Genomic DNA, 16,479 nt, shown 5'->3' with positions numbered 1-16,479 from the left:
TTTTATTATTAATATTACTAACATCTACAAAAGTGATAGTAATATTAATAATAAAATAATAGTCAGAGCAAAGTAGTCTACAAATTCTTTAGTGGTGGTCAATGAGGGACCTGGATAAAGGCTAGGGGGGCGATGGCCCAAAAAAGGTTGAGAAACACTGCTTTAGCTCAAGGTCGATCCAATTTATGAACGCTAATTTCGGCCAGCCGTTCTCTACCTCTCCCTCCTCAAGCGCTCGGGGGTTCACATAGGGCTCTAACGCCGCTTACTCTGGTTCTAAGGCTGCTTACTCCAACCTTGAGCTAAACACCGCTTACACTGTGGAACGCCAATATCCAACTTGAAGCTCACTTCGCTGTGGTATCAACACAGCGTGATCTGATTTCCAAATTTTGCCTTGCCCCCCGTGACAACTCTCACACAGACAAATACAAATCTCATCCCCATTCATTCAGCTTAGTGTTAGTTCACACATTTTCACATTTTCGACCTATCATTCAGAATAGTATGTCTGTATGCTTTGTGTGTGTGATATTTTAGTGTATATGTGCAATTTTAGTGTTGTGTGTGTGTGAGAGAAAAACAGCAAGTGGATGACTTCTGAATGTTTTGGCACAGATGCAGCTTTCCACATGCATCTCAAAGTTCTATCTTTGGGAATACCTGCAAACTGCTTGTCACCGTTGCCACGGTTACCAAACTTGGTGACCAGCTTGCCATTGACCTGGAAGATGAAAACGCAGCAGGCCTTATTGTCGACCACAATGACGTGTCCGTTCCTGTCCACCGCAACGCCTTTGGGTCCCATCAGCTTCCCTGAGCCCACTTTGTTCTACAGAAAGGAGACACTTTAGGCTTCTGCTATGCAAAACGTGAGACAGCTTCAGTGTTTTATCTAATACCTGAACAAAGACAAAATAGAAAAAACTTACCTTAAACTTGCCTTCATTTGAAAAGATGCTGACCCATTTGTTGTCATAGTCTGCAATGATGATGTCACCACTGGGGTGGACAGCCACGCCCGTCGGCCGCTGCATCTGACCTGGGGTCCTGCCACGGATGCCAAAACGACTTCTGAATTGGCCGTCATTAGAAAATATCTGCAGAGAGTAAAACACAGCCAAAAAAAATCTCAGAGTCAATCAAGATATACTACTGCGTAACAATATATTTAATCTACATTCAAGCTTTAAAAATCTATAAACATCTTCAGAAAATATTTTTATATTTTTTTTTACCTGAACACATTGGTTGTTGCTGTCTGCTATTAGGACTTTTCCCTGAGAGGAGGCAGCCACTCCCTGCAGATTTGTGAACTCCCCTTTATTTCTTCCTTTAGTGCCTAAAAGAAAAAAATAGTCCTGCCATAATATATCAGACTCGCAACAATATTCTATTTACAATGTCTTGAAACAGAAAAGGTTAAGACTGGGTTTGTTTCTGAACATTTTTATATAATCTCTTTTTTTCCTTAAAGGTGCAGTATGTAACTTTTATGAAAACATTTTTTTTTTTTCTTTTTTGTTGCTGTTGTTATTTTTTTTTTTTTTGTTGTGGGATGGTGTGATGCGAGAAGAGCAGCAACAACCAACCAAAAAACACCCAATCTGCCTTCTCTAGAAGCAACAAATCAGAGCCAGGAGGCGGTTCTTTGCGCTGCCAATCACAGTCTTGTGTGCCACTCCTCATCTTCCCTCTATGCACCCCCCTCTGCTATATAAGTGCTGCAATAATAGAATCACCCATATATATGGGGGCGGGCGGGCATGTATGTATCCATGTATACATAGCCTTTCTGAAACTCCGTCTTCAGGAAATCATCATAACATCGCTCCTCTATTAACCCTTCAGCAACAGTTTTAGCGTTGCTCTGAGAAGCAACTCTTATGAGTTCCGTCAGGTGTTTGTTCATTTCCACTAGCTAGTCTGAAATAGGTGAGTGTGGGAGTCATGTAGGAGGGATGCTCAGGGAGGGAGAGGCTCTGCTTGGAGACAGCAGCTCTGAGCAGGAGCTTCATCCTCAAAGGCGGTGTTAGATCCAAGCAGGTATTTTGCACAGCTGAATGGTTACCATGGAGATTAAAATATTTCTCAAAAATGCATGAAACAATCAAAGCAACTCTTCAGGTATGTTTTTGATGAGGGAATAGCACTAACATGGTGAAATGCTCAAAAGTTTATTTTATATAATACTGCCACTAAGCAAAGTATACAGAGAACTTGNTATGTTTTTGATGAGGGAATAGCACTAACATGGTGAAATGCTCAAAAGTTTATTTTATATAATACTGCCACTAAGCAAAGTATACAGAGAACTTGTGTAACCCACATAAAATGGGGATGCCTCATTAAGAAACGGAGGTTAGGGAAGCTAGGTGGTCTACCTAGCCAATAGGAAGTTTAGTTTCCAGTGAGTTTAAACCAATCAGAATTCGGACTGCCGCTGCAGGACCCGCCCTTCCGCAGCATTGAGTGTGTAAGCGAGAGAGATCCGGAAACGATTAAGCTGGGCAGCGTGAGAGTCTCTGTTTTAAAACAGTTATACAACTCTAAACAAACGCTTTCCCAGATCATCCGACTTCTAAGCTGGACGCGTGAAGTGAAAAAAAAGAAAAGGAAAGACAAGTTCACTTTTTCTGCTGAACACCGTTAGAGCTGACTCGTTAGCTTTAACGGCCAACGGCTACTGGTTTAGCTCTAATGGCTACTAGGCTAACGTTTTAAGTTCATCTTGTTCTCTGTTCAGTTGAAGGTAAAACCTAATTTACGTTATATTCTTACTTTGTTCACAATGATAGCTCATATTATCAAGGCTAAAGCATGGAAAATATGCCTTATTACACTATCTAGTGCCTCACGGGTCCGGACTGAGAGCCATCATATTGTTGTCCCTAACGTGTCGCATTGAGATCGGTGAGCATATTCTGTGCCTTTCATTTGGGTTTTTGTTCTGTTTATCACATTTTTGTTGAATAATATTGTTTATCTGAACTATTTGATTATTAAAATGTAAACTTTTACTGATTTTGGATAAAATGTAATGTTTAATATCGTTTGAAGAAATGCTTTTGTAATTTACAGTAATTGATGTCAAATATACAGAAACATGATTTAAGGATTAAAGCTAGAACAGCTTAATAAAATCCTATGATTCTGCTGGTCCTGACTGTTGACAGGTCAGGTTTTTTTGTTTATGCTGGATTGTTCCTGAGGTTGGATTCCTCCTGTGACTTTGATGGCGAGCCTTCCCACCTGGACTTAGAAAGAACTGGATTCTTGGATTCCTTCTTTTCCATTTGGAGTCCTGCTGCACCCCGCAGTGTGGTAGGCTGGTACCACTCACATCTTCACACACAGTTGGTTATGAGTGAGACCACTGACTGACATTTTTCTTTTTATTGTTTAATCCTGGAATTTCTGATCTCACCTTTTGGACTGGTTTTTATTTGGTACTTTGTAACAAACTGCTGTGTAGGAAATTCTCCTCGTGTGAATGGTGTTGAGCTGAGCCTAATTGGAACTGGAATTGATTGATCTGTTGCCTATTATGATTTAGAATTCAGATTACCAGGGTGCACCCAAAAGATTCAAAACTGAGAACTCGCACTTGGCCAAGTACTTATTATTTTTTGTATTTTATTGTGTGTAATTTTATTTTCATAATTGTGTGTCTTGTATAATTGTTTAATTTCATGGTTTGTCACTAAAGCCAGTTGTTTTTCTTTATATTCATTTAACTGCCTTTGTGTGTCATTTAAACACCCCACCATGCTCCGATAGTCGAACCTATTGGCCCATTCATCTAATATATAAAATACCCTTCTCATCTGTGTTACACTTGGATGAGTCAAGACTTTTGCACAGTACCATATTTTCAATTGTGCATCTTAAAATTAAATTATTTTAGCTATGTACTGCTGTGCTGACTACATCCCAAAGTCTTCTTGCAGCAGTGGTGCAACACTTTGCACCTGGAACTTAGGAAGCACCCTCCCCTTCCCCCTTACACCCTCCTCACCTATCCGAAAGATGAGGTCATCTTCAATGGGATTCTCTTTCCTTCTCCCTGTGCTGTACATGCTTGCCGGCCTCTTGATGGCTTTCTGCTTGACGTGTCCACTGCCCGGAGACTTCAGCGTCTTTTTGGTGCCATCTGTATTTGGGGATGAGTGGATGGTGGCCTTTATTTTGAAGGGACTTCCTCTGATGTGCTGGTTGTACAGGCGCAGGGATAGGGTCAGAAAGCCTTCTTTGGGAGCAGTGAATAGGTACTCATACGTGCCGTTCTGGTTGTCCAGTATCTCCCCGTCAACTTTGCTCCCGTCAGGGGAAGAGATGTCAGCAGCGATGACTGCGTTACCCATCTTACACAGCTCTCCATCTTTGTCCTTGGTAGTTATGGTGACAGCCGTGGGCACGCCCACCACGCAGTGCCGCAGCCCTTCACCTGTCACCACGGTTTCTGATGCGACAGCATTTGTAGTTACCACGGTACCCAAATTGTGGATGGATTTCTTTAATCCATCAGTCTCCATGAGGAAGTCCAGCTGGCTGTTCTCCCCAGGCTGCAAAGGAAGTTCCTGATTGGCCAGCTCCACGAGGCGCTCGCCCATCTGCTTCTTGACCAGCAGCACCTCTGCCTCGGTGCCATGACTCAAGGCCTGCTCCGTGAAGTTACAGCTGCTGTTGATGCCCTCCTGGCCCTGCAGCAGTGTGTCCAGCTGGGCCTGAAGAACCTACATACGGAGACACCAGGGAGCAGCAGAGGGACACTGCATTAAATGACCCCTGTAGTTTTAAAAATGAAAACAAACGGAAGCCAACATTAGGTTGAAACCTAAATGGGAAACAAATGAAAGCAGTTGTGGTTTTTTGGGGGGGGGGGTTTCAGACAAATCCAAATGATATCTGAATGCAGACATGATGACAGTTCATGGTGTCAATACTCTTCTTTACCATTATGGGAGAATTTTTCTGGCATAATCCAAGAGCACACATGTTCAGTCTGGAAGCAGGACTTCATGTCTTTCTTCTCAAAACTTTCAATGATTGCACTCAAAACTTCTCCTTGCGCTCACCCTTTGCCTCTACTCAGACTCTCTTGTCGCTGTTTGGTAAGCGAGTAGAGATAAGAGAGTTGTATGATTATTATTCTCACTTTAATAGATGACAATAAACAATTGAGATGGGAAAATTTTCCGTTTTAATTCAGTTGCATAATAATTCTGCACACTAATAGTTGCTCATTAGTCGTGCACACATATATATTGTCATAAGAAAGCCAAAATCTCACTTTTATTATTTAAATGTTCAGGTTTGAGAGGCTTTTTGACCAAGAATACTATAGTTGTTCAAGAATAAAATTAATCCTCAAAACTACAATTTGCGTAATAATTCTGCACGCAGTGTATCTTTCCAGCTGCCACTCCCACATTATGAGCTGTTTTTTTTGTTTGTTTTTTTGCAACTAATAGACACCCTTTCAGCAGTTTCTCCACCTGAGCTGTGTATCTCTTTGCTCCTCCAGTGCTACCAAATGATTTTTGCATGGTCCTCTAATCTGTGCTCTCCTTAATATCTGGAAAAGGTTTATAACATAACTCTGCTTTGCACTTCTCAACTTCCTTCCTGACCTGAGTTCCTTGATATTCATGATGCCTCTACAGATTTCCTGGACCAGCTGGATTTCTAAAGGCAGTTGGTTGGACTGGATTTCACTTTGAAGTATCATAGTAGAGGGGCCACTACAAATTTACGCCTGACTTTTCAGGTTACGAGTACTACTACTTTGTTTTTATCCATCATATGAAAGGAAATTACAATAAAATGTGGTTGAATGACGTTTAAGACTATGATGTGTAAAATGTGTAAAGTTTATGGGGAAGGGATATTTTTCTTTACTCTGCATCTGCTTCGAATTACTTTTGGAGCAATTTCAGTTTTCTGTAACACAAATCTCCTTCAACAAACTGAAAAATAAGAGACAATATGTTGGGTTGCCTTTCATGAAAATGTTGATTTGAAACGATTTCCAGTTTTTCCAGTTTTGTAGTGTCAGTTATTCCTTCTGTTTCAGTTTTCTTTGTCACCCTGAGGTGTTTACAAGAGCAGAACTACATATGTCAGTTAAAAAGGAAAGATCTGGTGTGTTGACTCTGCTTATTTGACAAACAAACATTACTGAATCATGCAGCAACCTTGCATTTAATGCTGCTGCACACAACAGATCCCTTAAATATTAACTAAATAAACAAGCAGTAAAATACTGACTATATATCAACTAAATATGGCTTGCTATAAGGTGTAACTTGAAAACTATTATGAAAGAGAACTCACAAAGCTTGGTGAGCTGCTGGTGAACTGCCTCTTTTCAACTGGAATATCAGTAAACTCACCGAGATCTGATCATCAAAGTCATCTTCTTTTCCAAAGCAAGATGCCATGAATGTTTTTTGATCTGAAAAGTTTCATCCAAAATCCCTCATCTGTCTACCAGAGAAAATGAAAAACCCTCTGTGCATAGAGCAGAGCAGGGATTGAGGGTAAAGTGTCTCCAGTGTGAAGAGCACAGCGGAGAAGTATGGTACGCTCTCACTGCACATGACACACCCAGATCGACCCAGAAGAAAAAAATTAAAAAACAAAACAAAGCACAGCTCACTGGCTCCATCTAGCCATAGTGCCAGGATCTCAGAGAGTCACGTGTTTTACCCCAGGGATCATGTGTGTTGACTTCACACACTTGATCCCAGTAAATTATACATTGTAAATCATTGACTGACGAACTCCAAGAGAGCAGGTCAGCTCGGCCTGATCTCCGACCAGGTGACTGGATGTGAGGCCAAGTGAAGTCCTAACAAACAGATTTCAGTTTGTCAGGGCCTCCAGGGAGGAAAGCAGGCAGTCACTTATTTGATTAGATATGTAAACATCATAAAAGTGTCCAATCACTAGAAATCATTTTAATAATTCATTAGGTAACAGCACTGAAGTGCTGCTCAGCAAAAATCTAAACTAGGAGCACTGATAATATCCCATTAAACGATAACATTACACAAACAAAGCTGTAAAATCATGATAATCAGAACAAAATCAAAACATTGGAAGTAAGACCTTAGCTATTAATGAACCTGTTAAAATAAGTGTGTTTTTGATAGGAATAAAGTGGCATTTCTCAGAAGATAATGAATCTTATAGCAGGTAAAATAATTAAGAAAAAAACATTGATTTTATTGACATTTTATTAAAAATGTCAATAAAAAGTAATATATGACACACCCAGATCATGTGTCATCTGTTGTGTGTCAGAAACGATTTTATTGACGTTTTATTAAATATGTCAATAAAAAGAGAAAAATCTTAATTGGCTTTATAAAAAACAAATTCTTTTTGCTCTTTTCCACTGATATTATGATTCAACACTGATCACGATGAGCTCCAAGTATCTGCATCCAAGGAATGTCTCCTTTAAAACATTCATTTTATTTAACCTTTATTTTACCGGGAAAATTGTGACTAGAAATCTCTTTTGCAAGATTAATAATAATAATAGTTATATTTTAATAATAACATATACCCAGTCAGAAGAAGCATTATAGTAAAATAAAAAAAATTAACTAAATAAAAAAACAAACATGTAAACCTAAATCTTATAAGGGCATCAATCATTTTGAAATGAACTCTGTTTATTTCTAAAACTTTTTCACATATGTATTATTTTCTCAACAGTAAAGAAGTTTTGTTTCGCCAAATACATTTTTAGGAGCAAAGACAAAATCATTTGGATGCAAATGGTTTCTGACCCCTGCAATACTAAATATGTAACACTGAATATCATTAAGCAAAATGAAAATGTCTAATTGCTCTTTTGTTAAGTTGTTAAGCATGGAGGTTTAATTGTCCAGTGAATTCAAATAATAAATTACAGAGTTTGACATATGACTGATGCAAAGTCAAGGAACCTAGAAAAAAGCAAGATTATCAGGTCCCTTATGAATGTTTAAACCTCCAACCTCACCTTCTGTTTGAGTGCATAGTTGACCTCCAGCTCCATCAGTAAAACACTCTTGCGAACATTGAGAGTCTTCTGCAGCTCATCAAAGGTTGTGTGGATGTCATCTTCTATGGAGCTTTTCTGATTGGTCAGCTGTTGCAGGATTTCTGACAGCAACAGCAGAGCCGAGTCGATCTCTGGCAGTCTAGACCGAGATGGGCACATAATGCAGCCATTTACCGAAAACAGAAAGGAATGGAGGGCTTTCTCTAAATCCATCATGTCTTTGTTGTCTAATAAGCTTAAAGACCTAGCTTACCTCTTCTTCACAGCATTCAGCTGGTCCTGCAGTGAGGCCTTGTGCTGCTCCACCACATCTTTAAGAGGCACAGTTGGGTGCTCTCTATGTTCGCCGCTTGTGCACTCTTGACACATGGCTGTCTCACATGGAGGACAGTAAAACTCCATCACCTAGAACACAAATAAAAGGTTTAGATCAATTCACTCAGCCACATTTAGCAACAATGGCTACAGCTAATGGTGCACCGACAGCAGTTTTCTGGCCAATTGTTGATTTTTAAAAAGCCTGACCTGCCGATTCTGATTTTTTTTTGTCTGAAATGTCACTAAATATAGCAACAAAGTTGCCGAGTTGGCAACAATGGGGTGATGATTGTTAACTGCAAATGTGCAGACATGACCTGGTGGGACAATCTGTCAGTTAAATCTTGCTCACAGAAGAGCAGAAGAGGACAGTGACTGATTTTCAGACCTTTGTTGAGGTAGATATGATCGATGGATAAAATACACCGATCTGACGGCAGATACTCTGCAAGTATCGGCAGATCACCAATCTCCCAAAATGAAGAAAATCGGGGTCGATTTATCAGTGTACCACAAGCTGCAGCTCAATTTTGAGTCCATATAAGTCTTGATTTTGAATAAAACCCTTCCTGTATGAAGTTTTCAGACTCGATCTGCTGAACTATTAACTATTAAATACTAACTATTATACAGATACAGGGTTATGTCCTTGGAACACTTCTGCTCACCATTTATATCTAATGTAATCACTAGATAATTGCAATTTCCATCTTTACACTGATAAAGTCTGATAATTATACAGGCTATATTCAGAATTGGCCACTATTTTATCTCCTTCCAAAAAAAACTAAAATTACCCCAGATGTTAAATGGTTTATTGGGGATTAAAAATATAAGAAACAGATTCTAATGGTGAAATGCAGCAGAAAAATTGAGACACAACAGTGATTAAAAAGGACTGGTTTCATTGGAAGCATCACTTACACTTCCTCCATGGTTGGGGCAGGAGAGCAGTCGACCCGTTGCCACGGTGGTGATGTTGCTGAGGGTGGTGGCCTCCTGCCTGCAGGTATCTGGCCTGTGCTGCAGCACGTCCATCAGGTTGGTGATGAAGAAGTTGTTCTGCAGCGCGGCCACCCCCCTCTCTGGGAGTATTGATGTCTGACGGCACACGGGGCACGACAGGGTGAGGCTGTGGGCTGGGATGTAATTCTGCAAGCACCTGGAGTTGGAGTAAACAACATGTCACTCAGTCAACTGCATTTCAGTTGACTTTGTTAAAACCAAGTTGTGACAGCATAATATGAGACAGATAATCCATGAAAAGGTCAATATTCTCCACCTCTTTTCAGTGCTACTATAACCATCTGAAGAAATACAGCGCTCCAGGTTAAAAATAACTCATCGATCAAAGTCAGGAGAAGGGTTTTAGTGCCATCAATGATCCTAATGTACTTGCTGCTAAGTGTGCTAATAGTGGAGAAACAACTCACTGTTACAGAAAAACTGTTTATCCTCTGTCATCAGTGGCCATGCATGTTGCAATTCCAGAGGGAAATTAAATAAATAAGAAAAGCGGCAGAAAAGACTACCCCATAATATACTAGTATATTGTTAAATGAAACCTGATTTTCCAGAATAATTTAGAGCAAAGAGAACAGATATGTACCATTAGCAATCTGTCTGTTGCAGTGGTGCCCAAAGTGGGTCCTCGAGGGCTGACATCCTGCATGTTCTAGTTCTCCTCAGCATGTAAATGTTCTTCTTAGTCCTTTTAATGAGCCATCATTTGATCCAGGTGCATTAAACCAGGGAGAGAAGTAAAACATGCAGGATGCCGGACCTCCAGGACCCACTTTGGGCACCACTGGTCTATTGTTACAGAAACAGAAGTTTATTAACAATAATGACCAACACACCAAACACATCTTCTCTCATGAGAACATGAGAACACACCCTTTCTATATTTAAAGCCATTCTTTCCTTCACCAAAGACAAACAGCAAAGAAAAAGTAGCTACACAGAATACTGGGTGTTGTCCTGCATGCTGGTTAGCACCTCAGCCTGTCCTCTCACCTCTCACAGAAGGTGTGCAGGCAGGGCAGTACTTTGGGATTCTGGTAGCGGTCCAGACATATGCTGCAGATCAGGAACTGCTTGTCGATTTGGCAGACAACAGGACTGGGAATAGTGGAGCTTTCCGTGGCCATCCTAAAGCTCTGACATCGTAGTCCCTCTTCCTCTTATGCTGGACCCTGAAGAGTGACAAAGCAAGCCAACCAAACTAACTGTTTGATCAAAAACAGTAATAACATCAGAATGTTTGGATAATTAAGATGAAATTTTCTTTGTTCATTTCCTCTTGTAATTTTGTGAATGCTTGCAGTGCTGGGAGACCATTGAAATACAGAAATCATATTCCTGAATAATCCCTGGAACTGACACAGTTAAATTACACAACAATGTTTTAAACAATATACAGTGTTAATGAAAGATTTTCAATCACACCTGGATAATCTCAAATCAATATAAGTAGGAAGCTAGATTTACTAGACCCTACCTTGTTATATTGACAAGCTAGCAGGATTTAAGAAGATAGTTGGAATTTAATGATTGAGAGGAAAATACAGTAAGGTTAAAATCAAACTGATATCTAAAGCAAAAAAAAATATTTTTGAAGGAAGCAAAAAGCTCTAAACATAAAGTCCATCCATCCATTTTCTGTACACCCTTGTCCCTAGTGGGATATGGGTGTACAGAAATCACTAAACGGATTAGCACCACAATACCATACCATACCATACCATACCAACTTTATTTATAAAGCACTTTAAAACAACCACAGCTGATACAAAGTGCTGTACAATAAAACACAACATAACAATAAAAAAAATAAAAAAAATAAAAACTCTTACAGTTTTTAAAAACAAACAAACATACAATTTAAAACTAGATCCTGCTGGAGTTGAAAGCCAAGTAAAATAGATGGGTTTTAAGATGAGCTTTAAAAGTGGACAGTGAAGGGGCCTCTCTAACGTGCAAAGGCAAGTCGTTCCATAACTTGGGGCCCATGACAGAGAAAGCCCTGTCCCCTCTGAGCTTCCTTCTTGATCTCAGTACCTCCAAGAGCAGCTGATTTGCTGACCTGAGAGACCGATAGGGTATGTGGGGGTGAAGAAGCTCAGAGAGGTAAGCAGGGGCAAGATTAAGCAGTGATTTAAAAACGAACATAAGAATTTTAAAATGAATCCTAAAATATACAGGCAGCCAGTGAAGTGAGACCAGGACAGGGGTCACGTGTTCCCTCTTTCGAGTTCCTGTCAAAAGTAGTGCAGCAGCAAAAGTAGTGCAGCAGCAACCAGCTGCAGACGTGAGATCAGCGACTGACTGACTCCCAGATAAAGTGCATTACAGTAGTCCAATCGAGTTGAAATAAAAGCATGGATCACTGTTTCAAAATGCTGCCTGGAAAGAAAAGATTTCACTGACGCCAATCGCCTTAAATGATAAAAGCTGGACTTAACCACGGCTCTGATTTGGCTGTCCATTTTAAAATCACTGTCCACCTTAAAACCAAGATCTGTAATAACAGGTTTAAAATATACCTCCAAAGGTTCCAGGTCAACAGAGGAGGATTCACAGGAGCCACTGGGTCCAAACACCATCACTTACATTATACACAATACATTAAAGATCTGTTGTTGTTGTATGAACCGTCTAGACCCCTCAGGTCTTCTGGTTCTGGTCTGCTCTGCATCCCCAGAACCACAACCAAATGAGGAGAAGCAGCATTCAGCTTCTATGCACCACAAATTTGGAACAAACTTCCAGAAAACTGTAAAACAGCTGAAACACTGAGTGCCTTTAAATCTCAACTTAAAATCCACCTGTTTAGAGTTGCCTATGGCTGAAGAAGAATTAGAGTCCCAGTTGACGATGTTTCAACTAAAGTCCTAAAGGGTTAGAGTCCCAGTTGACGGTATTTCAACTAAAGTCCTAAAGGATTTGAACTTGTGTCTTTAATAGAGTTTCGGAACGTGACGTCACTGCTCTAGTCGGAGGGGTGTCAGCGCCATCTTTTATGCCACCGACAAAAACGACTGTCTCACAGATATTTTAGCTATGGGACGAACTTGCTGCGTTATTGGGTGTAATGTCCGATCACATGACTGAAAAGGTAAAAAGATGGAAAACAGACTTTCGTTTCACTATTTTCCTGCTTGGAAACATTTTTTTTTTTTATTCCTTTATTTAACCAGGTAAACCCCATTGAGATCTTGATCTCATTTTCAAGGGGGACCTGGGCAGAAGTCTGCAGTACACAGCAACCTGGTTACAAAACAAAATTGATTAATACATATACACAATTATAAAACAGAATAAAACAATTTAAAAACAGTGACACTGTTTAAAAGATTCTCGTTGCCTGTTTTTAAGAATCACTGGAAATAAATCCAGTGAAATCAATTCTGACATCTTGATTTCAGACTGAAGCTGATTCCAGGCTGAAGGAGCCATCACACTGAAAGCTTGCTTTCCTTTTTCAGTTCGGCAGTGTGGAACATGCAAAAGAAAAATGTTGTTGGAACGTAAAGAATGGGAATTAACAGTGAGAGGAGGCTAAGCTAATGGAGCTAACTAAAAGAAGACGAATGTCCTTGGTGTCAGCGGTTGAGAGATCCTGATATTACGTTCTCCAAAATCCCCAGATACCTACAAGTTTGCTCCAGACATTTCCATACTGGTGAGGGTTTAAATTCGCTTTGTTGGTGTTGTGTCATAATTTATTTTGCTATGATTTTGTCCAGGTGTACTCATGTTCTGTTTTGCTGAGTTCATTTAAGTGGGTCAACCTTGTTTAGGTCAGGCTAATATTGTTTCTGTAGCATAGTCCGAGTTTTGTCAGTGAACATTGAGGTTATTACCTTATTGTGAAGTAAACTATTTTACTAGTGTTGTCAAATTTACAGTATTCAGTGTTGTGGTCAAGACCACCTAACCCGAGACCAAGACAAGACCAAGACCAGAGTGTATCGAGACCGAGACAAGACCAAGACTTTTGGGGTCCAAGACCAAGTCAAGACCAAGACCGAGGGAAGTCGAGACCGAGTCAAGACCAAGACCAGCGGCCCATGCTACATGACACAATAAAATGTAAAATATGATCGAAATTGCTTCTCAAAATAATCTGAAAGATCCATATTCCCATAAAAACACCTAGATATTAAATACTTAATACATTTTACCAATATTACAAATTCCATTTCTGTGCTAAAATGTATGATGGTCTCGTGCCATCCCTAAAAACTTAACGCCCTGGGCATTTGCCCATATTGCTCATATAAGAAACCACCACTGTTGCACCATTAAACATAGCAATTGAGGCAACGCCCTGATGGTAAATAACGCTCAACTATGAACACTGACCAAGGAGCAACAAGCAAGAAGTAACCAAGCAGAAGGCGCTCATCGTGACTGTTTTCACTCTCTATCCCAGTACATGAAGCCAGGTAGTCTGACACCATGGCAGACATTACAGCTGCCACTTTGAACAAAAACAATCGCAATGTGCATGCTCTGCGTGCTCTTTCGTTCTTGTGTTTTAGTTATTTGTTAATTTAAATATCAACGTACATAATTAAATAAAATAATGATGCAGTGTACACAGAGCATTACAAGAACAAAGAACCGGTGTTCTGTCAGGTCAGATAGTCATACGCTTAGCTCAGACATGCATACGCTGTCATTAACATATGATTTTATTTAATCAGCAACATAGAATCATGACGTAGATCATTATTAACAGTTATTAGCAGTTGTATGCCATCCAGCTGCAGCCAGACCTGCTTTAAACACACTTTGAAACCACGACAACGCATGTATATCTATCTAGTTATCATATTATGTCATATTATAAACAATTTAATGACTTATTTTCGTCATAACTTGTTGAGTATACTGACAAGTCCACTGACGGTCAGACTTCTTAATGCGCATACGCTGGCATGGTACTCACTGCATGTATGCTATCCTGACAGCGTATGGCTATCTGATAGAATACCGACAATATCTGTCAGACACGTCATTACCATAAGATTTCATTTAATCAGCAACATAGAATCATGACGTAGATCGTCATACACTTTGTTATTAACAGTTGTATGGCATCCTGACTTAGCGGTTAAGTGAGTTTTACACGGGCGTGTGTTGTAGCTGACTGCAGCAGCAGCCAGACCCTGCTTTAAATACACTTCGAAACCATGACAACACATGTATATCTACATAGTTATCATTGAAAACAATTTAATTACTTATTTTCGTCATAACTTGCTGTGTATGGTGAAATGACAACTCCTCTGACGGTCTGACTTCTTAATGCGCAGGCATGGTACTCACTGCATGTTTGCTATTCTGACAGCGTATGGTAATCTGATAGAATAACGGCTCTCAGTGAGTGACACTCCAGTCCTATCTAATAAGTAAAGAGCCGTGGAGAAGAATCGACTGTTTCTGAATGTCACCTCACTATATTGCAGACTTTTGGACATAGCTGTCCCATATATGCGACAAGTCAGTCTACACCTCCGCACAATAATTCGGGCAGTGAGTGACTTTTTTTCCATCACAAATGCTTATGTGTCTCTTTACAACTAGCTTTGCTAACATCACGTTAAAAGAGCTTACCTTCTTTGACCTACTTTTCTAAGTGACGAAAAAAGTTAGACGTTGTTCCCACCGTCTGTGAAAGCGAAGCGATGTTGAGATAGTGGTCATCGGATTTCTTACTATTTATGCAGTGCTATCATATTACTGACGATTAGACAAACATTTTCTGCCGCTGAGAGAAAACCACTGCGCGTGTCCTGGAGCGCCGCGTGCGAGTGAAAGGTGGGGAGGAGCGAGTAACAGAAACACACTGTAGTTGCTTTGATTTTAATCGGTGCATTTTGCATCCACTGAAAACAAAGATGTTTACAAATAAACTGGACAGTATGCTGTACGTTTAGTGGTATTTTCACAGTTGCGGTCTCGACTGGTCTTGAAATAATTTGCCGAGTCCAGAGCCCGAGACCGAGACAAGACCGAGACCAAATGCGGTCGAGTCCGAGACCATCAAAAAATGATCTTAAGACCGGTCTCGAGACCAAGACCAACTTCGAGTACCACAACACTGACAGTATTCATACTGATGTGTGTTCTGATATGTCCTCTTAAAGGCAAACCGACGTATTTCGGATGAGCTCAATCCAGACTGGGTTCCAGTGCTCAATATGGGTCACTGCGAGGTAAACACCACAACATCGGACTGACATGGGCATCAATTAAAGAGGCGATACAGCAAGATCATCAATAAAGTGGGGGAGCAAGTTATAGAGACTGTTTTTATTATTTACCCCAGAAGAGGTAAATAATGAAAACACAGTAGCAGAGGATGTAGATGAGGAGCAAGTTGGAGAGGCTGAGGAGGAAACGCAAGGAGAGGAGCTCAGCAAGGCTGCAGAAATATGTTACAGTTGGAAGTGGCTGTTTTCTCTCATTCAATAATTTAATGTGGTAAACATTCATGAAACATTTCTTCAAGATGCATGTAAACAGGTGAAGAAATTACTTTGGTGTCCAAAGTGGGTCCTGGAGGGCCGGCATCCTGTATGTTTTAGTTCTCTCCCTGGCTTAACATACCTGGATCAAATAATGGCTCATTAGAGGCCTAAGAAGAACATTGACAAGCTGAAAAGGTTGTTACTACCACCAGGGAGAGAACTAAAAATTGCAGGATGCCGGGCCTTGAGGACCGACTTTGGACACCCCTGGTTTAGCCCTTCATGGTCCTTTTGATATTATGCGTGAACAGTCAGATAAGGCTTCTGGATGTTGGTGTTCCAGCTAAATCCTGAATATACCCAATTTGATTGTCTTGGCCCTTTTATCACAGCCTGTGGAGTTTACCCAGACTGGGAACGAGAATACAACCTGGTGAATGTGACAGGTAGCCAATCAGAAAGCGTGGTGACGTAAGAAAAGAGGGGAATCCCAAACAGCTGACATATCGCAACTGAGAGTCCGGTGGATATCGGAGATGATGGAAATGTTTATTATTACATATAAAGGTCATTATTATATATGTTTATTCAGTTAAAAATGTTAACTATGAAAAAACAGTC

General features: G+C 40.2%; 1 protein-coding gene and 1 long non-coding RNA gene across 5 annotated transcripts in view; one reads left to right on the top strand and one right to left on the bottom strand.

The window, feature by feature from the left end:
• The window catches only part of trim2a (tripartite motif containing 2a), a 43,543-nt gene that overhangs the window by 10,242 nt on the left and 16,822 nt on the right, over positions 1-16,479 (bottom strand). For 3 of the 4 annotated variants that reach the window (XM_016665731.1, XM_016665730.1, XM_007541527.2), the window contains exons 2-9: positions 10,394-10,572; positions 9,302-9,539; positions 8,313-8,464; positions 8,018-8,198; positions 4,019-4,736; positions 1,239-1,342; positions 933-1,100; positions 664-832 (exon numbers count right to left, since the gene is read on the bottom strand). In XM_016665731.1, the coding sequence (XP_016521217.1) occupies positions 664-832; positions 933-1,100; positions 1,239-1,342; positions 4,019-4,736; positions 8,018-8,198; positions 8,313-8,464; positions 9,302-9,539; positions 10,394-10,527 (1,864 nt within the window). In that variant the 5' untranslated portion in view covers positions 10,528-10,572. Of the gene's footprint in view, positions 1-663; positions 833-932; positions 1,101-1,238; positions 1,343-4,018; positions 4,737-8,017; positions 8,199-8,312; positions 8,465-9,301; positions 9,540-10,393; positions 10,573-12,204; positions 12,243-16,479 lie in introns of those variants that run through there. The other variant, XM_016665732.1, reaches the window with a different exon arrangement.
• LOC103130195 (uncharacterized) lies at positions 2,235-3,582 on the top strand. The gene is made up of 2 exons (XR_001660202.1): positions 2,235-2,752; positions 2,851-3,582. It is a non-coding gene; the product is annotated as an uncharacterized LOC103130195 (long non-coding RNA).

Source organism: Poecilia formosa, unplaced genomic scaffold (assembly GCF_000485575.1).
Source record: "Poecilia formosa unplaced genomic scaffold, Poecilia_formosa-5.1.2 Scaffold614, whole genome shotgun sequence".
Taxonomy (NCBI): Eukaryota; Metazoa; Chordata; class Actinopteri; order Cyprinodontiformes; family Poeciliidae; genus Poecilia; species Poecilia formosa.
The sequence above is the reverse complement of the archived record's forward strand: the minus strand, read 5'-3'. Positions and strand labels throughout refer to the sequence as shown.